The sequence below is a fragment of the Pongo pygmaeus genome, chromosome 10 (genome assembly GCF_028885625.2).
Source record: "Pongo pygmaeus isolate AG05252 chromosome 10, NHGRI_mPonPyg2-v2.0_pri, whole genome shotgun sequence".
Taxonomy (NCBI): Eukaryota; Metazoa; Chordata; class Mammalia; order Primates; family Hominidae; genus Pongo; species Pongo pygmaeus.
The window spans coordinates 98,790,319-98,815,325 of NC_072383.2; the positions used below are offsets into that span (position 1 = coordinate 98,790,319).

At 37.8% G+C, this 25,007-nt stretch overlaps 1 protein-coding gene across 8 annotated transcripts in view; it reads left to right on the forward strand.

The window, feature by feature from the left end:
* SCYL2 (SCY1 like pseudokinase 2) overlaps positions 1–25,007 on the forward strand; it is a 71,638-nt gene that overhangs the window by 33,728 nt on the left and 12,903 nt on the right. For all 8 annotated transcript variants that reach the window (XM_054445666.2, XM_054445667.2, XM_063646614.1 and 5 more), the window contains exons 5-12: positions 8,861–9,010; positions 10,250–10,471; positions 11,243–11,359; positions 12,302–12,427; positions 13,366–13,542; positions 15,618–15,740; positions 20,968–21,081; positions 24,381–24,513. In XM_054445666.2, the coding sequence (XP_054301641.1) occupies positions 8,861–9,010; positions 10,250–10,471; positions 11,243–11,359; positions 12,302–12,427; positions 13,366–13,542; positions 15,618–15,740; positions 20,968–21,081; positions 24,381–24,513 (1,162 nt within the window). The remainder of the gene's footprint in view (positions 1–8,860; positions 9,011–10,249; positions 10,472–11,242; positions 11,360–12,301; positions 12,428–13,365; positions 13,543–15,617; positions 15,741–20,967; positions 21,082–24,380; positions 24,514–25,007) is intronic.

Sequence of the window (25,007 nt, forward strand, 5' to 3'; positions counted from 1 at the left end):
TTGGGTGGGGGGGTAGTACAAGCACTCCCTTATCTGTCCCAGCTGTTGTCTCCCTAGATCTCCCTAGGACACTTGCCATCCTAGTCAGTTGACTCTAAGCCCAGCCTAGGACTAAGAGTTGCATAGAAATTGCAGTGCTTTACAATTTGATATGTTTTTGCAGTGGCTGGTACCATTTTTTCCTTTCCATATTTAGTGCTTCCTTCAGGAGCTCTAGTAAGGCAGGCCTGGTGGTGACAAAATCTCGCAACTTTTGCTTGTCTGTGTAGGATTTTATTTCTCCTTCACTTATGAAGGTTAGTTTGGCTGGATATGAAATTCTGGGTTGAAAATTCTTTTCTTTAAGAATATTGAATATTAGCCCCCACTCTATTCTGGCTTGTAGGGTTTCTGCAGAGAGATCTGCTGTTAATCTGATCGGCTTTTCTTTGTGGGTAACCCGACCTTTTTCTCTGGCTGCCCTTAACACTTTTTCCTTCATTTCAACCTTGGTGAATCTGGTGATTATGTGTCTTGAGGTTGCTCTTCTCAAGAAGTGTCTTTGTGGTGTTCTCTGTATTTCCTGAATTTGAATGTTGGCCTGTCTTGCTAGGTTGGGGAAGTTCTCCTGGATAATATCCTGAAGAGGATTTTCCAACTTGGTTCCATTCTCCCTGTCACCTTCAGGTACACCAGTCAAACGGAGGTTTGGTCTTTTCACATAGTCCCATATTTCTTGGAGGCTTTGTTCTTTCCTTTTCATTCGTGTTTCTCTAATCTTGTCTTGATGCTTTATTTCATTAAGTTGATCTTCAGTCTCTGATATCCTTTCTTCCGCTTGATTGATTCAGCTATTAATAATTGTGTATGCTTCACGAAGTTCTCATGCTGTGTTTTTCAGCTCCATCCGGTCATTTATATTCTTCTCTAAACTGGTTATTCTAGTTAGCAATTCCTCTTTTTCAAGGTTCCTAGCTTCCTTGCATTGGGTTAGAACGTGCTCCTTTAGCTTGGAGGAGTTTGTTTTTACTCACCTTCTGAAGCCTACTTCTGTCAATTCGTCAAACTCATTCTCTGTCCAGTTTTGTTCCCTCGCTGGTGAGGAGTTGTGATCCTTTGGAGGAGAAGAGGCATTCTGGTTTTTGGAATTTTCAGCCTTTTGGCGCTGTTTTTTCCTCATCTTCATGGATTTATCTACCTTTGGTCTTTGATGTTGGTGACCTTCAAATGGGGTTTTTGTGTAGACATCCTTTTTGTTGATGTTGATGCTTTCTGTTGATTCTTTTCTGTTTGTTAATTTTCCTTCTAACAGTCAGGCCCCTCTGCTGCATGTCTGTTGGAGTTTGCTGGAGGTCCACTCCAGACCCTGTTTGCCTGGGTATCACCAGCAGAGGCTGCAGAACAGCAAAGATTGCTGCCTGATCCTTCCTCTGGAAGCTTTGTCCTAGAGAGGCACCTGCCAGATGCCAGCCAGAGCTGTCCTCTATGAGGTGTCTGTCGACCCCTGCTGGGAGGCGTCTCCCAGTCAGGAGGCACTGGGGTCAGGGACACACTTGATGAGGCAGTCTGTCCCTTAGCAGAGCTCGAGCACTGTGCTGGGAGATCCGCTGCTCTCTTTACAGCCAGTAGGCAGGAATGTTTAAGTCTCCTGAAGCTGTGCCCACAGCTGCCTCTTCCCTCAAATGCTCTGTCTCAGGGAAATGGGAGTTTTATGTATAAACCCCTGACTGGGGCTGCTGCCTTTCTTTCAGAGATGCCCTGCCCAGAGAGGAGGAATCTAGAGAGGCAGTCTGGTTATAGTGGCTTTGCGGCTGCAGTGGGCTCTGCCCAGTGTGAACTTCTAGGTGGCTTTGTTTACACTGTGAGGGGAAAACCGCCTACTGAAGCTTCAGTAATGGCAGACGTCTCTCCCCCAACCAAGCTCGAGTGTCTCAGGTTGATTTCAGACTGCTGTGCTGGCAGCAAGAATTTCAAGCCATTGGATCTTAGCTGGCTGGGCTCCTTGGGGGTGGGATCTGCTGAGCAAGACCACTTGGCTCCCTGGCTTCAGCCTCCTTTCCAGGGTAGTGAATGGTTCTGTCTCGCTGGAGTTCCAGGCACCAGTGGGGTTTGAAAACAAAAACCAAAAAAAACTGCAGCCAGCTCGGTGTCTGCCCAAACGGCGCCCAGTTTTGTGCTTGAAACCCAGGGTCCTGGTGGTGTAGGTACCCAAGGGAATCTCCTGGTCTGCAGATTGCAAAGACCATGGGAAAAGCATAGTATCTGGGCCAGAATGCACCATCCCTCATGGGACATACAGTCTCTCACGGCTTCCCTTGGCTATAGGAGGGAGTTCCCCGACCCCTTGAGCTTCCCAGGTGAGGTGAAGCCACACTCTGCTTCAGCTCACCCTCTGTGGGCTGCACCCACTGTCTACAGGCAAAACCAGCTAGCATCATAATGACAGGATCAAATTCTCACATAACAATACTAACCTTAAATGTAAATGGGCTAAATGCCCCAATTAAAAGACACAGACTGGCAAAGACCAGTCAAGATGGTCTTTGATCTTGACTCTTGGATGAAGACTTAAGACCCATCAGTGTGCTGTATTTAGGAGACTCATCTCACATGCAAAGACACACACAGGCTCAAAATAAAGGGATGGAGGAATATTTACCAAGCAAATGGAAAGCAAAAAAAAAAAAAAAAAAAAAAAAAAAAGCAGGGGTTGCAGTCCTAGTCTCTGATATAACAGCCTTTAAACCAACAAAGATCAAAAAAGACAAAGAAGGGCACTACTTGATGGTACAGGGATCAATGCAACAAGAAGAGCTAACTATCCTAAATATATATGCATCCAATACAGGAGCACCCAGATTCATAAAGCAAGTTCTTAGAGACCTACAAAGAGACTTAGACTCCCACACAATAAAAGTGGGTGACTTTAACACCCCATTGTCAATATTAGACAGATCAACGAGACAGAAAATTAACAAGGATATTCAGGACTTGAACTCAGCTCTGGACTAAGCAGCCCAAATAAACATCTACAGAACTCTCCACCCCAAATCAACAGAATATACATTCTTCTCAGCACTACATCTCAGTTATTCTAAAATTGACCACCTAATTGGAAGTAAAACACGCCTCAGCAAATGCAAAAGAATGGAAATCCTAACAAACAGTCTCTCAGACCACAGTGCTATCAAATTAGAACTCAGGATTAAGAAACTCACTCAAAACCACACAACTACATGGAAACTGAAGAACCTGCTCCTGAATGACTACTGGGTAAATAACGAAATTAAGGCAGAAATAAATAAGTTCTTTGAAACCAATGAGAACAAAGACACAACATACCAGAATCTCTGGGACACAGCTAAAGCAGTATGTAGAGGGAAACTTATAGCACTAAATGTCCACAGGAGAAAGCAGAAAAGGTCTAAAATCAACATCCTAACATCACAATTAAAAGAAAAGCAAGAGCAAACAAATTCAAAAGTTAGCAGAAGATAATAAATAACTAAGATTAGAGCAGAGCCAAAGGAGATAGAGACATGAAAAACCCTTAAAAATAAATCAGTGAATCTAGGAGCTGGTTTTTTTAAAAAAAGATTCACAAAATAGACCGCTAGCCAGACTAATAAAGAAGAAAAGAGAGAATAATCAGACGCAATAAAAAGTGATAAAGGGGATATCACCACTGATCCCACAGAAATCCAAACTACCATCAGAGAATACTATAAATCCCTCTATGCAAATAAACTCGAAAATCTAGAAGAAATGGATAAATTCCTGGACACATACACCCTCCCAAGACTAAACTAGGAAGAAGTCAAATCCCTGAATAGACCAATAACAAATTCTGAAATTGATATAGTAATTAATAGCCTACCAACCGAAAAAAGCCCAAGACCAGACGGGTTCACAACCAAATTCTACCAGAGGTAGAAGGAACTGGTACCATTCCTTCTGAAACTGTTCCAAACAATAGAAAAAGAGGGACTCCTCCCTAACTCACTTTATGAGGCCACCATCATCCTGATACCAAAACCTGGCAGAGCTACAACAAAAGAAGAAAATTTCATGCCAGTATCCCTGATGAACATTGATGCAAAAATCCTCAATAAAATACTGGCAAACCAAATCCAGCAGCACATCAAAAAGCTTATCCACCACGATCAAGTCGGCTTCATCCCTGGGATGCAAGGCTGGTTTAACATATGCAAATCATTAAATGTCATCCATCACATAAACAGAACCAATGACAAAAACCACATGATTATATCAATAGATGCAGAAAAGGCCTTTGATAAAATTCAACACCCCTTCATGCTAAAAACTCTCAATAAACTAGGTATTGATGGAACATATCTCAAAATAATAAGAGCCATTTAATGACAAACTCACAGCCAGTATCATACTGAATGGGTAAAAGCTGGAAGCATTCCCTTTGAAAACTGGCACAAATGCCCTCTCTGACCACTCCTATTCAACATTGTATTGGAAGTTCTGGCCAGGGCAATCAGGCAAGAGAATGAAATAAATGAATATTCAGATAGGAAGAGAGGAAGTCAAATTGTCTTGTTTGCAGATGACGTGATGGTATATTTAGAAAACCCCATAGTCTCAGCTCAAAATCTCCTTATGCTGATAAGCAACTTCAGCAAAGTCTCAGGATACAAAATCAATAAAAAATAACAAGCATTCCCATGCAGCAGTAACGGACAAACAGAGAGCCAAATCATAAGTAAACTCCGATTCACAATTGATACAAAGAGAATAAAATACCTAGGAATACAACTTACAAGGGATGTGAGGGACCTCTTCAAGGAGAACTACAAACCACTCCTGAAGGAAATAAGAGAGGACACAAACAAATGGAAAAACATTCCATGCTCATGGATAGGAAGAATTAATATCGTGAAAATGGCCATACTGCCTAAAGTAATTTGTAGATTCAGTGCTATCCCCATCAAGCTACCATTGATTTTCTTCACAGAATTAGAAAGAAGTACTTTAAATTTTGTATGGAACCAAAAAGAGCCTGTATAGCCAAAACAAACCTAAGCAAAAAGAACAAAGCTGGAGTCATCATGCTACCTGACTTCAAACAATACTATAAGGCTACAGTAACCAAAACGGCATGGTACTGATACCAAAACAGATATATAGACCAATGGAACAGAACAGAGGCCCCAGAAACAATGCCACACGTCTATAAGCATCTGGTCTTTGACAAACCTGACAAAAACAAGCAGTGGGGAAAGGATTTCCTATTTAATGAATGGTGTTGGGAAAACTAGCTAGCCACCTGCAGAAAACTGAAACTGGACCCCTTCCTTACACCTTATACAAAAATTAACTCAAGGTGGATTAAAGACTTAAACATAAGACCTAAATCCATAAAAACCCTAGAAGAAAACCTAGGCAATACCATTCAGGACTTAGGCATGGGCAAAGACTTCACGACTAACGCACCAAAAACAGTGGCAACAAAAGCCAAAATTGACAAACGGGATCTAATTAAACTAAAGAGCTTCTGCACAGCCAAAGAAACTATCATCAGAGTAAACAGGCAACCTACAGAATGGGAGGAAAATTTTGCAATCTATCCATCTGACAAAGGACTAATACCCAGAATCTACAAGGAACTTAAACAAATTTACAAGAAAAAACAACCCCATCAAAAAGTGGGTGAAGGATATGAACAGATACTTCTCAAAAGAAGACATTTATGCAGCCAACAAACATATGAAAAAAAGCTCATCATCACTGGTCATTAGAGCAATGCAAATCAAAACCACAGTGAGATACCATCTCACGCCAGTTAGAATGGCAATCATTAAAAAGTCAGGAAACAACAGATGCTGGAGAGGATGTGGAGAAATAGGAATGCTTTTACACTGCTGGTGGGAGTGTAAATTAGTTCAACCATTGTTGAAGACAGTATGGCAATTCCTCAAGGATCTAGAACCAAAAATACCATTTGACCCAGCAATCCCATTACTGGGTATGTATATCGAAAGGATTATAAATGGTTCTGCTATAAAGACACATGCACACGTATGTTTATTGCAGCACTATTCACAGTAGCAAAGACTTGGAACCAACCCAAATGCCCACTGATGATAGATTGGATAAAGAAAATGTGGCACATATACACCATGGAATACTGTGCAGCCATAATAAAGGATGAGTTCACGTTCTTTGCAGGGATGTGGATGAAGCTGGAAACTATCATTCTCAGCAGACTAACACAGAAACAGAAAACCAAACACCGCATGTTCTCACTTATAAGTGGGAGTTGAACCATGAGAACACATGGACACAGGGAGGGGAGCATCACACACTAGGGCCTGTCTGGGGTTGGGGGGATAGGGGAGGGATAGCATTAGGAGAAATACCTAATGTAGGTGACGGTTGATGGGTGCAGCAAACCACCATGGCACGTGTATACCTATGTAAAAAAAACTGCACGTTCTGCACATGTATCCCAGAACTTAAAGTGTAATAATTAAAAAAAAGAGAGAAGAAATTGCAGTCCTTGTATAGTCCTAGAGTGCCTTTCAAGTTTATCTGGGTCCCCAGAACACTTTGGTCCATGGTGCAGAGGCCTGCCAAGAAACTCAAGTTCTGACCTCTGTGATGGGTGATTCCCATCTGGCTAGGTCTGGTTCAAATGCTCCCTTAGAGCATGTGTGCTAGTTGAGCCCAGCATGGCTTTGCTTTCTGCTGTTACAGGGTAGCACTGAGATCAGTATAAAGTCTCCTAGTCACTACGCTGTCCCCCAAGTGCACAGATTATGTCTCTTTGCTGTACAGCCCCAGTAAGGGACTGGGGAGAGATGGTGTAGGCAATTGAGGACTGACTGTCTAACCAGCTATGAAAGAGCACTTCTTCAGTGCCTCTTTCAGTGATACGAAGTTAAAACCAGGTACTGTAAGTGCTCACCTGATTTTTGGTTATTTTGATTTGTGTGTGTGTGTGTGTGTGTGTGTGTGTGTGTATGCAGGTAGTTTTTAAAATTTGGTGTTCCTGCACAGGGAGGATATACAGTGTAGGATTCTATTTGGCCATCTTACTCTGCCCTCTTCCATCTTAACCATTTTGAAGTGTACATTTGAGTCCGTTCATTACGTACATTCACATTGTCATGGAACCATCACCACCATACATCTCCACAACTGTTTTCATCTTAGAAGTCTGAAACTCTGCCCCTGAAACAATATCTCCTTATTCTTCCAACTCCTCCCTTCCTGCTCCTGGCAACCACAATTATACTTTCTGTCTCTATGAATTTGACTACTCTAGGTACTTCATATAAGTGGAATCATACAGTATTTGTTATTTTGTGATTGGCCTGTGTTAGCATAATGTTCTCAAGGTTCATCCACGTTGTAGCATTTGTTAGAATTTCCTTCCTTTTAAAGGCTAAATAATATTCCATTATATGTGTATGCATAGCAATTCAAGTGTCCATTGATAGATGATAGTTGCTTATACACATTATAAGCAGCTTATGTGCCCAGTCATCTATCAATGGACACTTGAATTGCTTCCACATTTTGGCTATTGTGAATAATGCTGCTATGAAAATGAGTATACAAACATCTCTGTAAGACCCTGCTATCAATTCTTTGGAGTATCTACGCAGAAATGGAATTGCTGGATCATACACTGATTCTATTTTTAATTTTGGGGAGAACAATTATACTGTTTTACATAGCACCTATATTCCCACCAACAGTGCACAAAGATTCTAGTTTCTCCATATCCTCACCAGCAGTTATTATTTTTTTCTCTCTCTCTATTTTAATTATCCCATGGTATGTAAAGATGTGGATTTTCTTTTTTCTATTTTTATTTTTTTGGAGACGGAGTCTTGCTCTGTTGCCCAGGCTGGAGTTCAGTGGCGTGATCTCAGCTCACTACAACCACCGCCTCCCAGGTTCAAGCGATTCTTCTGCCTCAGCCTACCGAGTAGCTGGGTCTAGAGGCGCGCGCCACCACGCCTGGCTAATTTTTGTATTTTTAGTATTGATGGGGTTTCACCATGTTGGCTAGGCTGGTCTCGAACTCCTGACCTGTGATCTGCCTGCTTCGGCCTCCCAAATGGCTGGGATTACAGGCATGAGCCACTGTGCGCAGCCTGGATTTTCTCTTTTTTTAAATAGTAGCCATCCTCATGGGTGTGAGGTGAGAGCTCATTGTGGTTTTGACTTGCATTTCCCTAATGATTAGTGACTTCAAGCATCTTTTCATGTGTTTATTGGCCATTCATATGTCTTCTTTGGAATGTATGTTCAAGTCCTGGAAGTCAGTGTGCATTGGCTTGCCAAAAGCTACTCCTTGGAGACAGAAATCTAACCTTTAGTTTTGGTTGACACATTCCGTGGTGATGTCAGGGACAAATATAAAAATTACCAAATATTAATCCAATGTGAGAATAAGTGAACTTCAGTTGAATATTTGAGAACTGAGTACAATACTATTCAGGAAAACTGAATTTCAATCTGAAGCGTATGTATATAAAAATCTTAATATTCACTGTCTGCAACTCAAGAATCAAAGATTCCCTCACTTTTCAATCAGGAACTGAATAAATTTGGACATCAAAGGATTCTTTATCTTTTCTTCTGTTTATATGCATATAGGAAGGAACTTAATAAATAGGTGTACTCTGGTTTTATAACTAGATTTTTCTCACTAATCTTCAGATTGTCCTGGCAATTGACTACATCTATGTATACTTTGGTATTTATGATGAAATTTGATTTTTAGCTGACACGCAAAACTTTTATTGTGAGGAGTAGCAATAATTATTATTTTTATGAGACATTTTATTATAATTGAAAGGAGTTTTATTTAGTGTAAATGTGTTTTTTCCATTTACAGGTTTCTGAAGGATTGTCATTCTTGCACAGCAGTGTAAAAATGGTACATGGAAATATTACTCCTGAAAATATAATTTTGAATAAAAGTGGAGCCTGGAAAATAATGGGTTTTGATTTTTGTGTATCATCAACCAATCCTTCTGAACAGGAGGTAATGAAACTTTTAGTCTTCTCATTTTTGAGGCCAGAGAAATTTTGATTGCATCTGGAATGGACTAGAAATAGGCTATGTGGTACAGTGGTATGTTTAGATGTACAGCTTTAGAGAAAATTTCTAGTGTTCATTGCACTTAAGAGTATTCTTCGCCACATTACTACCACAGTAGTTAATGTTATTTGAGAAAAGGATGCCAGAGTTAAATAAATTTAAGAACTATTTGATTAAATAGGGTTTTTTTTTTTTCCTCAGGATGTCAAATGCAATAACACATGTGACTCTCTAGCAGTGTTTCCCATTTATTGGGTCATGGAATATTCTTTAGGGAGCATAATAATAGCAATGGCAATAGCTAACGTTCTTATTGAAACACTTTTCCACACACTTTCTCTGTACTTATTTAACCCTCACAATAACTCAGTGGGGTATAGGAATAATACAGATAAGTTAAGTAGGCTCAGAGAATAAAAGAACCTGCCTAAATTTAGGTAGATGGTAAGTGATAGAGCCAGAATTTGAACACAGCCTTTCTGCTTCCAAAGCACCTTTTCTTAATGATTAGGATACCTGCCTATTCATACTTAGAAAAACACTGCATTAAATCAATTCTGCTTTGTATTATTGGGTCTGCATGGCATAGAAGATCCTTGGTGATATGGCACCTTATGATCCTTGGTGATAGGTTTTTATTATATGTAGTTGTTAGAGGGCCCGTAATTTGACCTAAGATTTGTAAGTTAAGCAGCCATTTTTAAGGTAATCAGAACTAACTAGTATTGGTTGAATATATATCATGAGTGGGTCAGACACTGCTAGGTCAAACTTCCACACATTTGTTTAATCCTTACTACAATCTTTTGAACTTTTTAACTAAATCACATAGCTAATTAGTGAAAGAACAAATTGCAAACAACAGTCTCTATCTGAGCTCATACAACTTTTGAAGACTGTGTATCATAAAACATGAGCCAGACCTTCACATGTTCATATTACATATTACAGTGATAATTTGTCTTCTGGAAGAGCCTCCAGTAATCTCAGTTGTAACAGTTCTTATTTCTCAGTTTGTTGCATGAACTTTTTTACATTTAGGAATTTGGGAATTTTGGGATTGAAGGTGTGATGGCATTTTTACTTGCATGACTGAGTAGAAATTTAAAGATAGATTGCTACTGCTTGATAGTTGTTTGGTTGAATTTGAAGTAACCCGTGTAATTCCTTTTCTTACTACAGCCTAAATTTCCTTGTAAAGAATGGGACCCAAATTTACCTTCATTGTGTCTTCCAAATCCTGAATATTTGGCTCCTGAATACATACTTTCTGTGAGCTGTGAAACAGCCAGTGATATGTATTCTTTAGGAACTGTTATGTATGCTGTATTTAATAAAGGGAAACCTATATTTGAAGTCAACAAGCAAGATATTTATAAGAGTTTCAGTAGGCAATTGGATCAGGTATTTGCCTATAAATAATTTGCTTGCATTAAAAAATTTATTAAATGTGTCTTTGATTTTTTTCCAAAATGTGTTCAGGAAATTCTCTGAATGACACGAGTATCTCATTTTAAGTTTGCATAAGATCAGCTTAATAATTTATTATATTTTTATTTTAACAAATTTATAAGTAACCCAGACGAGGCCAGGTGCTCTGGCTCATGCCTGCAATCCCAGCACTTGGGGAGACCCAAGGTGGGTGGGTCACTTGAGTCCAGGAGTTCGAGACCAGCCTGGGTAACATGGCTAAACCACTTCTCTACAAAAAAAAAAGAATACAAAAAGTTAGCTGGGCTTGGTGGCACATGCCTGTAGTCCCAGCTACTTGGAAGGCCGATCGGGGTGGGAGGATCACTTGAGCCTGGGAGTTTGGGGCTGCAGTGAGCTGTGATTGTGCCACTGCATGCCAGCCTGGGGTGACAGAGTGAGACCCTGTCTCAAAAAAATATTTTTTTCAAATAAATAGAGAGGACTAGTTAAAATTTGTTGCTAGAACTTTACTCATGGCATTTGAGTAAATGTAAATACTGGAACATTTTACTGTAGGAATAGAAACAATTTTGGGTATTAAAGATAAGGGTTTTGTTTTGCAACAATAGAATTAACAATTTGTTTAAAATGTAGTCAGTATATTTGTAGTAAAATATTGAGTAAATTTTTAAATGTTTTCTTAAATGTATGTATCTTTTTAAATATTTTATACTCATTTAATGTTATCACTCTTTTGAATAGTTGAGTCGTTTAGGATCCAGTTCACTTACAAATATACCTGAGGAAGTTCGTGAACATGTAAAGCTACTGTTAAATGTAACTGCAACTGTAAGACCAGATGCAGATCAAATGACAAAGGTGAGTACATGTGGATTTCTGCCTAAGACGGAGGAACAAAAAATGAATTGAAGTAGATTAAGTTTTTGGGTTTTAAAAAAATGTTTTTCCCCAGAGATCCCTGTTCTGAGATTAAGTTCTTCTAAAGCAACAGTCAGATATAGCCCCAAATAACATCTGTGTCCCTGAATGTATTAAATATTCAACTTTGCTTAATCTTGCACAGCTAAATATGTACGTAATTGCTCTGATAGAAAATTAAGATTTCAAATAAGCAGAGTGCTAACAGTCACAATTAAGTAAACAGATGTTCTAGACTCCTAGAGAATTCATAGTCCTTTATTTCACTCATATAACCATGGATTTTTTTTTTTTTTTTAGACAGAGTTTCGCTCTGTCACCCAGGCTGGAGTGTAGTGGCACGATCTCTGCTCACTGCAACCTCTGCCTCCCAGGTTCAAGCGATTCTCATGCCTCAGCCACCCAAGTAATTGGGATTACAGGCACCCACTATCACACCTGGCTAATTTTTGTATTTTTAGTAGAGTCGGGGTTTCACCATGTTGGTTAGGCTGGTCTTGTCCTGACCTCAGGTGATCCGCCTGCCTCGTCCTCCCAAAGTGTTGGGATTATAGGCATGAGCCACTGTGCCCAGGCCAACCATGGATTTTAACTAATAACTGGTATTTTTATGCCTTCAAATTATTTAATCTTTCAATATTTTAGACTTACATAAAAGAAAGATTTTACCCAGCCAGTTCACAGGTACAGATTCCAAAGATTTGAACTTGAAAAATAATTTATTTTCTTATTCAGAGTTTTATAATTAGAATTTCTAAGGTGACCTTCAGCATTTTGCTAAATGTTTCTGAGTACTTTTTTTACCATATTGTGACAGTTTCAGGTATGAGAAGTACTTTCAATTTAACATTTATCAAAATACTTTATTTCCATTTTTTTTAGATTCCCTTCTTTGATGATGTTGGTGCAGTAACACTGCAGTATTTTGATACCTTATTCCAAAGAGATAATCTTCAGAAATCACAGTTTTTCAAAGGACTGCCAAAGGTTCTACCAAAACTGCCCAAGGTTTGCTGTTGTTAGTTTCTTATTAATAATCAGGATTTTAGAAGTTAAAGTTTATTTTGACTTACTACCATAACTCTTCCAAGGAAATAATATAACTTTGCCTGAGGTACATAAATGACTATGAAACACTGCCGACTGAAACCAAAAGTTCAGTGGACCTTTTTTTGCATGGTCCAAAAATAAATAGGCTAAAAAATTTAGAAGGATACTAACTAGGCAGAGACAGCAGTTGGACATTAAAGGTCAGAAGAAGAGTCCATAAGCTATCATGTGGAGTTCATTGTCTCACCAGCAGTTAAAGGGGTACTTCTGTTGATGTTAGCCTTTCCAATTCCTTTACTCCTTTTCTGACTTATTAAATGATGAGTGTAATACAGTTTTTAAAATGTTGGTGAATGCTTAAGAGGCACTGGTTGGAATACTAATAATTCCTGGTTGTAAAAACATTTCCAGTGTTTAATCTATCAGATATTCGTTAGTTACCTACTCTTTGTCTGACTCTTTACTTAGATGCTATGGAGAGTAAAGAGGAGGCATAAAATATTGTCCCTGCTCTCAGGCCCTTATAGTAAGTGTAGCTAGGGTTAACGTGTGAAACAGTTAACAGTACATGGTAGTGTTTATGTTGTGTGATATGAATCATAAGTAATGAAGGAATTAAGAGGAGAAACAAACATAGCAGTGGAGACTAATTAGGGAAAGTTTCCTACAGGTAGGGTGACCGTGTGTCCCCTTTTACCCATGACCTTTCCAGTTTATGCTATTTATCCTTGCATAATTAGCAATAGCATCCCACTCTACTCTCAAAATATACCAGTTTCAACTGTAAATTGTATGGTCACATTACCTAAAGGGAGTAGAGGTTTTAGACTTTAGCGTTAACTAATACTAAAAACCTTTAATAAATTTTTTTTATAAAAAACATTTTTGCCTTTCAGCGTGTCATTGTGCAGAGAATTTTGCCTTGTTTGACTTCAGAATTTGTAAACCCTGACATGGTACCTTTTGTTTTACCCAATGTTCTACTTATTGCTGAGGAATGCACCAAAGAAGAATATGTCAAATTAATTCTACCTGAACTTGGCCCTGTGTTTAAGCAGCAGGAGCCAATCCAGGTATGTTATAGATATTTTTGTGTATTTATCTACTGTTATTTATGATGGTGACTATCACTGAAAACAAAAGGAATGAATATATGACTTAAAAAAAACTGAGGTAAGTGTATGAGACTTTCTTTTCCATTAGTCAGAAAGCTGCTTTACATCTTTGAAGCAAACTATTTTTAAAATTATGATTGAACTTTGCAGTTAAATGTCTGTAGCTCTCCATAAGTTACTATCTCAGAAAATAAACTGCAATTAAATTTTGCATGTGTTATACTGTTCTATATGTACCATATATATAGTTTGTAGAACGTTACAGGTTTAGGAAAATAAATACTTGTTTTTCTCTTGCACTTTGAAGTATCTGAAATATTTTTGATTATTTTGTTATGTAAGTCTTTAATATATAGGTGCTTTGTACCAGTTGTTTCTCTCCATTTTATTGCTAATAACTACTTCCACTAGAATAGGAAAATGCTTACAGCACCATGGGAATAATGTGTGTGTGTATTGTAAGTGAAAAAAGTAATCAGTCTCTCATGTACATAATATATATTTGCTAGATTCAAGGTAATGTCGGATTTAAGAACAGTAGGGTCACACACCTGGGTTGAATTGGGGCTACTTTATCTCCTTACTTGAAGTATGACTTGCGTCGTTACTGTCTTAAAGCTTCTATTTCCTCATTTCTAAAATGAAAAGGATTGTTGAGATTAAATGAAATTTTCTGGCACATAACAGGTATTATTACATGATTCTACCACTGTATAGGAATAGCTTATTAGTTATACTTCAACTATCTAATTTAATGGTTTTATGATTCTTTGTAGTCCTTCCCTTGAAAGGAGGGGAACAGAAGGAAGTATGTGGTGGTAAGGTGAGAGTTTCTGTGGATTAGGGAAAGAACAAGTGAGGGAGCTGTAGCCTGTGAAGCAGGGTTCCCCCAAATGGTCAAGGTGTCATGAGGGAAAGTTGGTGGAGCCACTGTTCCCTAAGCTATGCATCAGTCAAGATAGTACCCTAAGGAACCTATAATCTGAATTCTTATTTGCCTCCATTCTTTTTTCTCTTAGTTGTCCAGTTAAAAATACCTTTTGGGCCAGGTGCAGTGGCTCACGCCTGTAATCCCAGTTCTTTGGCATGTCAAAGCAGGCAGATTGTTTGAGCCCAGGAGTTCGAGACCAGCCTGGGCAACATGGTGAAACCCTGTCTCTTCAAACAAATACAAAAATAAGCCAGGTGCCTGCCTGTGGTCCCAGCTACTCAGGAGGCTGAGGTGGGAGGATCACCTGAGCCCTGGGAGGTCGAGGCTGTGGTAAGCTATGATCGCGCCACTGCGCTCCAGCCTGGGTGACAGAGTGAGTGAGACCCTGTCTCAAAAAAAAAAAAAAAAAAAAAAAAAAAAAATTTCTTCCAAATATTCTTCCCTGAGTCTTGGCAAAACTAATTTCTGTATAAATAGAAGGAGCAGTATGTTCCTTATAATTTAGGTATGTGGAAGAATGACCAGGGACAACTTAAAAACATTTTTTTCTAAAATAAAAAATTTTTTCAGAGATAGGGTCTTGCTGTGTTGCCTTGGCTGGACTCAACTTCTGGGCTCAAGCAATTCCCCTGTCTCAGCCGCCCAAATAGCTGGGACTGCAGGTGTGTGCCACTGCACCTGGCGTCTAGAATTTTTTCTTATACTCCTTCTCAGTTCTGTACTTTATCTTTTTCTCTTGAGCTTCATAGAAGCCAAGTGATGAAATTTACTTCTTTGGGATATCTCACTTCACTGGCTTTTTTCACCCTGTAGCTTTCCAGATAGTTGGTATGTGTGGGCAAGTGATAGATTACTGTAGATATGTGAGAGGAGATTAGTCTTTATTTAATTAACATTTAAACTCAGAGCAGATGTTAAATATTGTGCCTCCAGAAATGTAAGAGACTTGATTTGTATGTTTTTGTCTTCCACGCCTTCAGGCTAGCAACATGGTGAGTGTCAAAATATATGAGTTATTCTTTTGAAGAAGCTTTACATTTGGCATATATTGAATCTCTTAAAGATTCCAGGTTTTAATACATTGTTTCCATTTTCTAAACAGATTTTGTTAATTTTCCTACAAAAAATGGATTTGCTACTAACCAAAACCCCTCCTGATGAGATAAAGAACAGTGTTCTACCCATGGTTTACAGAGCACTAGAAGCTCCTTCCATTCAGATCCAGGTACAGTATCTGATTTGTTTTTCTTTAATGATGATTTTGATTCTTAAAGCAGAAGAACAGGTGTAAAGTACATTTTGGATTTAAGTCATAAAATACATAACTCAATAGTAAATATATTTATCTTTTGAATCACATTATTGAAATACTGTAACTAAAATATATTCACTCCTAACTAATTAAAGAATCAGTGTATTGTAAGTGAAAAAAGTAATCAGTCTGTGTACATAATACCTGCATTATGAGGTAGATTTGTTGCTTTTATCTATCAGAAATGTACTATTATGGAAGAAGATTTGATATATTGCAGTTTGTATTATTGCATACCTTCTTCTTTCTGCTTCTTTCTAAACTGATAATTATGAACAAAAATTCCGAAGATACATGTGTCTTTTTCTTTTCTTTCTTTTTTTTTTTTTTTTTTTTTTTTTGAGACTGAGTCTCGCTCTGTTGCCCAGGCTGGAGTGCAGTGGCACAATCTTGGCTCACTGCAACCTCCCCCTCCTGGGTTCAAGCGATTCTCCTGCCTCAGCCTCCCTAGTAGCTGGAACTACAGGTGCCTGTCACCACACCCGGCTAATTTTTGGTATTTTTAGTAGAGATAGGGTTTCGCCATTTTGGCCAGGCTGGTCTCGAACTCCTGATGTCAGGTGATCCTCCTGCCTCAGCCTCCCAAAGTACTGGGATTATAAGCCTGAGCCACCGTGCCTGGCCACATGTGCCTTTTTCTCATGAAAACATTGAGTAGGTATTTTCCCATACTCATGATTTTTCTTCATGCTTGGTAACTCAGTTTTCTATGTAGAGATGCTGTTTCTTCTGCAATGAAGTTAATTTGTACAGCAGGTAGATGGAAAAGCAGACAATAATTTAGTGTGACCATTCTTAATGCATGTATAGTCATAACTTTTGTTCCACAAAGGCAATCTTAAAACACCATATACTTTGCCAAACTGTTAGTTTTGTAGTCTTTGTGATTAAAATTTTAGTTCTATGAGTTCTTTGTCTGAAAGAAATTCTGGATCACTATTGAAAGTGTAATTTAGTTTTTTCACTTTGAAAATACATACTTACATTAAGAACATCTCACTGCAGGATGGTTTTGTAGTAAAAGCTTATAGTCTCTGCTAGTATAGACATTTTAATAAAATAGGATTTTTTTTTAAGTTATTTACTCTAAATATGAACCTAATACTACATATTTAAGGTCACTTTTTGGACTTAATTCAGTCTTTGTCTGCTAAGTTATTTCGTTTGTTCAAGGCTGTGAGGTTGATGTTAACATTTTTTTCCTTATAATTAGATTTGCCTTCTTAAAGGTGAGGGTATGCTGCGTTTGTCCAAATGACATGGATGAGTGGGGAAGGTGTGTCTACCTCTATTTCTTAGTTCTTTCTAAAGAAATTGTGAATTATAGCCTCACAAAACATTCCCACAGGCTCTGTGCAGCCAAACCTTTTTTATATTTAGTGATATTAAAGAAGAGGGAGGGGAAGATTAAGTGACATGAAATCGATTTTTCTTTATAGTTACTTTGGCCAATAAGTGTCAGCAAGTATTTTATTGAAGTAGTATATAATTCAGATTGACTTTTGTAACTTTGTTAAGATTTGGAAACCAGCATTTCTTCCTTTTTTTTTTCCAGGCTGGAGTGCAGTGGCGCAATCTTGGCTCACTGCAACCTCCGCCTCCTGGGTTCAAGCCGTTCTCGTGTCTCAGCCTCCCAGGTACCTGGGATTGCATGCATGGGCGACCATGCCTGGCTAATTTTTTTTGTGTTTTTAGTAGAGATGGGGTTTCACCATGTTGGCCAGGTTGGGGAAACCAGCATTTCTGGTATCATTCAGTGTTAAGTCTTTAGTCACGAAATTAGCACTGCTTAGTTGATAAAGCATATCTAAACAATTAGGAGAATCCTAGAGAAAGCAAGAAATAAGAAGTCTTTTCCTCAAGGTTCTTGCAAATAGTAGGCTAGAAAGTAACATCTGAAATTCATTTTTAAATTGAAATTTTTAAAGTTAAATTTGATTAGAAATATTTAAGAGGCTAGAGATGGTTCTGAAAACATTTGGACAGGTAGAAGATGGTTTGCAAAAGGTAGAGTTCTTAAAAAGAGGCATTATAAACATGTATTTCAGACACAATTTTTGAAAATTAATTTACCTTTTAAATGGATATCGAAGTTATCTTCATCGCCACCACCCACCACCCATTATAAAGTGTAAAATAAACAGATGTTTCTGAGAATTTGCTAATTAGACTCCTTTGAGGTTTGATTTTGTGTTTTTCAATCTCCTGTTATTGAGTTCCTCATCCCGGCTGTTATTAAGTTCCTCATCCTGGGCTGGGTGCGGTGGCTCATGCCTGTAATCCCAGTGCTTTAGGAGGCCAAGGCAGGCGGATCACCTGAGGTCAGGAGTTCAAGACCAGCCTGGCCAACACGGCGAAACCCCGCCTCTACTAAAAAAATACAAAAATAAGCTGGGTGTGGTGGCAGGTACCTGTAATCCCAGCTACTCAGGAGGCTGAGGCAGGGAGAATTGCTTGAACCCGGGAAGCGGAGGTTGCAGTGAGCTGAGATTGTGCCACTGCACTCCAGCCTGGGTGACAGAGTGAGACTCCGTCTCAAAAATAAATAAATAAATAAAGTTCCTCATCCTGTCTCCTCTTCGGGAGAGAGCTCTCCCCTATGTTAGCTAAGTGATTTAGACAGAATTTAAGATTTGCCTCTTTGTAACCTGCTCTGAGTTTGATTGGATAGCATGGCACTTTCCAGTCGCTTTTTAATAATTCAGTTGTTAGGGATTCCTTTCCTGTAAGTCTGCCTGTCTCTGTCTCTTTGTCTTGAAGGCTGGTCTTCTGTAAGGAAGCTCCTTACGGGAACATAGGAACATAGTGTCCCACTGACTGCTTACACTTGCCCATTCTCTTCTCCCTCTGTGGTCCTTAATTAATTCATTAATTTATTTATTTTTGAGAGAGGCTTTCACTCTGTTGCCCAGGCTTGAGTACAGTGGCCCAGGCTTGAGTGCAGTGGCACAATCTTAGCTCACTGTGGCCTTGACCTCCCATGCTCTCTCAGGCTCAAGTGATCCTCCCTCAGCCTTCCTAGTAGCAGGGACCGCAGGAACATACACCACCATGCCTGGCTCATTTTTAAATTTTATCAGTCACTTAATTATTAATAGTTCTGAGTGGATACAAACAATTAGCTCTCTTACATTTGCCTTTTGGAAGCCTAAGAATAAGTTAAAGCAAATAAAATATATCCAGTGTTCTGATAACAGATTCTTAGTAGTTAATTTATTTCTGTCTTCTAACTATAAATGTATGTCTTGAAGTTTGCCAGTATTTTCAGTAGTGTCCTTCCTAATTCACATTTGTGCTTCCATTTTCCTCAGTGATCCCTTCTCCTATGCTTTGCTACAAGGATCATCTCTCATAAACTGCCTGAGATGTGTGTACTTTAGCCAGTTAGTTCTCAAGCCATTTCCTCTTTTCATTTTCTCATTTAGTTCCCTAACCCCCAATCATCCCTCCATTTTCCTGTTATTCCCAGAATTACCAGTTATCATTTCTACTATGGCATCACATTAGTTAACAAGAATGTTTTAAATCTTTTTTTCCCCCATTTCTGAGTTATGCCTGCTTTGAGTTTCAGAATTTGGAAGTACTTACAAATACAAAAAGAAGAAATTAAAATTCGCTCTCACAGATGACTATGGTTAACATTTTCAGATATAGCCTTCTAGTCTTTTTTCCTAAGCCTACAGATAGACACAGGTACCTACACATTTTAGAACTTGGAATTAGGTGTGGTAGCTCGCACCTGTAATTTCAGTACTTTGGAAGACTGAGGTGGAAGGATCCCTTGAAGCCAGGAGTTTGAGACCTGCCTGTGCAACATAGTAAGACCCTGTCTGTACCAAAAATAAAAGATGATAAAATTAACCAGGCATGGCAGTGCATGCCTGTAGTGCCAGCTACTTGGGAGGCTGAGTTGGGGAGGAGGATCACTTGAGCCCAGGAGGCTACAGTGAGCTGTGAATTTGCCACTGCACTCCACCCTGGGTGACAGAGCAAGACTCTCCAAAAAAAAAAAAAACCCAAGAAAACTAAAAAAAAAAAACAAAAAACTATTGGGATTATGTAATACTCTGTCCTCAATTTTCTTCTAAAAATTATTAAACACTCTTTTAAGGCCGGACTCAGTGGTTCATGCCTGTAATCTTAGCACTTTGGGAGGCTGAGGTGAGAGGATTGCTTGAGCTCAGGAGTTCGAGACCAGCCTGGGAAACATAGTGAGACCTTGTCTTTACAAAAAATGGAAAAATTAGCCGGGCGTGGGCCAAGGTAGGTGGATCACCTGAGGTCAGGAGTTTGAGACCAGCCTGGCCAATATGGTGAAACCCCATCTCTACTAAAAATACAAAATATTAGCTGGGTGTGTTGGCACGTGCCTGTAATCCCAGCTACTCGATAGGCTGAGGCAGGAGAATTCCTTGTACCCGGGAGGCGGAGGATTCTGTGAGCCAAGGTCATGTCACTACACTCCAGCCTGGGCAACAAAAGCAAAACTCCGTCTCAAAAAAAAAAAATTAGCTGGGCGTGATGGTGTGTACCTGTAGTCCCAGCTGCTCAGGAGGCTGAGGCCAGAAGATCTCACAAGACTGGGAGGTTGATGCTGCAGTGAGCTATGATTGCGTCACTGCACTCCAGCCTGGGTGACAGAGCAAGGTCCTGTCTCAAGAAAAAAAACAAAACAAAACACTATTTTCAATATGTTTTTTTTAAAAAGTGTTTGTATTTTATCATATGGATATATGTAACAGCTAAGAGAATTACTTGAGAGGAGTATTTTTACATGATTTCATACTTGATTTTCTCTTCTTGTGAGAGATAGCAAAACTTATGTGTTCTTGTTATTTAAAGATAAACGAGGACTTGTGTTATCAAAGAAAGAGATTAGGAATGAGATCAGGGAGTTTGGATGTCATACACTAGTTATTATGACCTAGTATGACTTTGAGTAATGTCTTCTGAGCTTTTTTTCTCATCTGTAAAACTGAAAAGTGATTATAACTATTCATTCGTTTTTCAAAGAGTTGTTGAAAGGACCAAATAATATATATGAAAATTTATTGCAAACTATATGACAGTTTTGCCATGCAAATGCAAAACTTTATAATATCGGAGAGGATAATATTGATTCAGTTTATTTTCTTGATAGGAGCTCTGTCTAAACATCATTCCAACCTTTGCAAATCTTATAGACTACCCATCCATGAAAAATGCTTTGATACCAAGAATTAAAAATGCTTGTCTACAAACGTCTTCCCTTGCTGTAAGTAATTGCATATTAATTTTTGTTTTTCTTTCACTTGTCAGTGCTTTAAATCATTTTATTATTGCTTAATAACCCTTTTATAGATTGTTGATGTATTTCATCTTGGCTGTAGATAACTTGTATATAGTACTATAAAAATGAGCTGTAGTTTTCTTTGATACATAATTTATAATATTGCATTCCTAACCTTACTTTGCTGTCCCTTTACTTTGAGTGCTTCAGTAAAAAAGTTGGGTGATTATTTTTTTCTTAATGCTTTTCTGCTTTAACTCAATTTATTTTGTTGTTTAAAAATATCATGAGAGTTTAACTTGTTATCTAAGCCTAAAAACTTGTTGAATAGTTTCCTTTTATAAATAGCCTTTATTTTTAGTTACTGGTCTCTAAATTTCTTATTTCTCACTGACTTGCCCACTTTTTAAAAAAGTAGAGTAATAAATTAATGTGAATACAAGTAGGATAAATAGTTGTACTAAAAAATGTAGACAAGGGAATAGTTACCTTCTTTGAATACAAAATTTTAACATTCAGTTACTTGTTAGTCAAGGAAGGTAGAATTAATAACGAAGTTTTCATTATCTCATATTGAAAGCAATAAATGTCCCCAGCCTTTTCTCTAACACTAAATATAATAGTTTATCACATTTATATTTCTTTATAGAAGTAATATTGAATGCTGTCTTCAAAATAGCAGCTTTAAAGAGGGAGAAATGTTCTCTTTTGCCTGACCAGTTCTTTATATTGATTTTCGATAACAGGTATATTATTAAATTTGCATTTTGTAAAACTAGTTCTCTGGAGATCCCGTCTTTATCTGGTGGAATGTGAATTTAAATAAAAATAAACAGCTTAATAAAATTATAAGCAAAAGTAATTTGAATGATATGATTTTATCTTATAGCCATTGAATCTATTTTAGTTCGTTTCTTGGTTGAAAGGCTTTGAAATGGAAAATGTAACACCAAAGTAGAAAAAAAAATCATTACTGAAACAAACAAGTATGAAATGAAATAAAGTCAAGAAGTTTTAGTTCTTATTCTCACTTTGTTACTAACAACCCCCGTGACCTTGAAAAGTCACTGTGCCTCTCTGAGTCTTCACCGTCATTAAAAGTAGCTGTTTTCTCTGAAATTCTCAATTTTACGATTGAATTTTCAAAATAGGTGGTAGTAATATACAGCTTAAAATTTAGTTTTCAAAATGCCCTTTTAAAGATCTTATAATCATACTATATACCTTATTTTATGGCAGCATAAATTTATTTTAACATACATTTTCTTTTTTTTTTTTTTTTTTTTTTTTTTTTTTTTTTTTTTTTTTTGAGATGGAGTTTCGCTCTTGTTTCCCAGGCTGGAGTGCAGTGGCGCGATCTTGGCTCACCGCAACCTCCACTTCCCGGGGGTTCAAGCGATTCTCCTGCCTCAGCCTCCTGAGTAGCTGGGATTACAGGCATGCGCCACCACGCCCGGCTAATTTTGTATTTTTGTTAGAGACGGGGTTTCTTCATGTTGGTCAAGCTGTTCTCGAACTCCCGACCTCAGGTGATCCACCCGCCTCGGCCTCCCAAAGTGCTGGGATTACAGGCGTGATTAACATACATTTTCTCAAAGTACATGTTGTAGGCTGGGCATGGTGGCTCACGCCTTTAATCCCAAACACTTTGGGAGGCTGAGGCGAGTGGATCTCGAGCACTGAGTTCAAGACGAGCATGAGCAACACAGCGAGACCTCGTCTCTACTAAAAATAAAAAAATTTAGCTGGATGTGATGGCATGGCAGGAGCATCACTTGAGACCAAGAGGTCGAGGCTGCAGTGAGTTGTGACTGTGCTGCTGCCTTCCAGTCTAGGTGACAGAGGAAGCCCCTGCCGCTCCCCCACCCCCCAAAAAAAAATCCAAAACCAAAGCAAAACAAGAGTACCTATTCTAGTTCAGTTCTGAGTATGTGCAGGGGTATGTAGAAATGGGAAACATGGATACTTAAATGATGTGAATTGCTGCCCAGTTACATATATGTTTCTTTTTAAGATGCCAACTGGCCGTTAAGGCATGTTGTTTACAAGAAGTTATAATGAATGTATTTGTATTTAGAGCAGTAACTAGGAATGGATTTACATTTTATATGTCACCTTTTAAGTGGATTTTGGATAGTATTTTCAGTGCTTCTGCCTACCTTCAGACTGGCAAATAGAAATTCCCAAATTGTATTCATAGTCCTGTATCTCTAAAAGTTTAAAATTCTGACTGGGAAATTCCTGAATCATGAGTTAGAATTGTATCTTAATACTCTTCCCTGAAAATAGAATTTTTAAAAATTCTACACAGAGTTAGGTAAAATCCTCCAAGAGCTATATTTATTCATTACTTACATGACTTAATATTTTATATATCCTAAAAGTAAATAAAATTAGTATTTTCAGTTTTAATTAAAATATATATATATCAGTAGAATGCAGCTGTTCCTTTTATAAAATGAATTATGAGTACAAGTTAAGCGTTCAGATACCTTTTTGAATTTATAATATCTCTTGTGTTTTAATTTCAGAAAACAATTGTACATTGTTTTTTAGAAATGGAAAATTTTCCCAATTTTTCCTGTAGAACTATGGTGCTTTATTAGCCAACAAAATTATTTTCTGCCTTTCTTGCTTTACTTTTTTTTGAAAACTGGAGTTTTATTAATACTATGGTCCTGACTTAAAGATATTCTGTCCTAAGAAATTCCAAATAGAAGTAGGGTATGATGTATTTATCAAATAGTCAAGTATATATGGAATTTTGATAAAAGCTTCTAAATAAGAGGTCTTAATAACTGTATATTTAGAAATAGAAAACAAATGTATGGATACCTTCACATGTTAAAATATTTAGTTTAAGAATGAATTGAACCCAAGTTAGAGTAAAATACTGGAATGTGGGTGAAAATGATCACTTGGTGCAAAGAATGTAGTCCTTTTTATTATTCAAATGTCCCCAAAGGAGTGCTCTTATGATAGTAACACATATGTAGTAAAAGTTTCTCAAATCCTAATCACTTTAAAATGTTACAAAATTGTAGTCATTCCTTGTCTTTAGCTCACTAGTGACCTGGTGAAGCAATCATAAATTCTTTGTGAAACAAGCCAGGAAAATTAGTAAATAAGTGAATTTCCTATGTTGATAAAGGATGAGGGCTTCTAAATCTACATTTGTTCTTGAGACTTTAACATATTTATATGAAGATTAAGTTTACACTTAAATATTTTGTTCTAGATTTTGAAAACTTTAAATGACTAATGCAATTTACCTCTTTTAATAGGTTCGTGTAAATTCATTAGTGTGCTTAGGCAAGATTTTGGAATACTTGGATAAGTGGTTTGTACTTGATGATATCCTACCCTTCTTACAACAAATTCCATCCAAGGAACCTGCGGTCCTCATGGGAATTTTAGGTAGCTGAAAATTTAATGTCATTTGATGCTATTTTATCATGCAAATAAAGTTTCCAATCTATAAAACCATTATACTCTCCTTTCGTGTATATAACATTTCATAATTGAAGAATGATGTGATAAATACCATAATATAACTTTTCTCTTTAAGTTTAGCAAAAGCAGTAGAATCTTGACATTTATAAAGGAATAAGATATTTAAGAATTCTAGCTTTACAAATATCATGGTAGCATGTAGTTTTCCCCATAAAATGATACAGAGTGAGAGAGGCAAACAAAGCTAATGGAAATGCTGATACTGGTCTTAGTAGTAATATCTGAGGTTTATTTGATACTCAATTTGTAAGAGGCGAAGTATTTTCTCTGCATTACCTTATTTTATTCTTCCCCAAATTCAATTAAATAGGTACTATTATTTCTATTTTACAAGGAAACTGAGGCTCAGAGAGGTAAAATAAGTGATTCAAGATCATACAAGTGATAAGTGGTAGGAG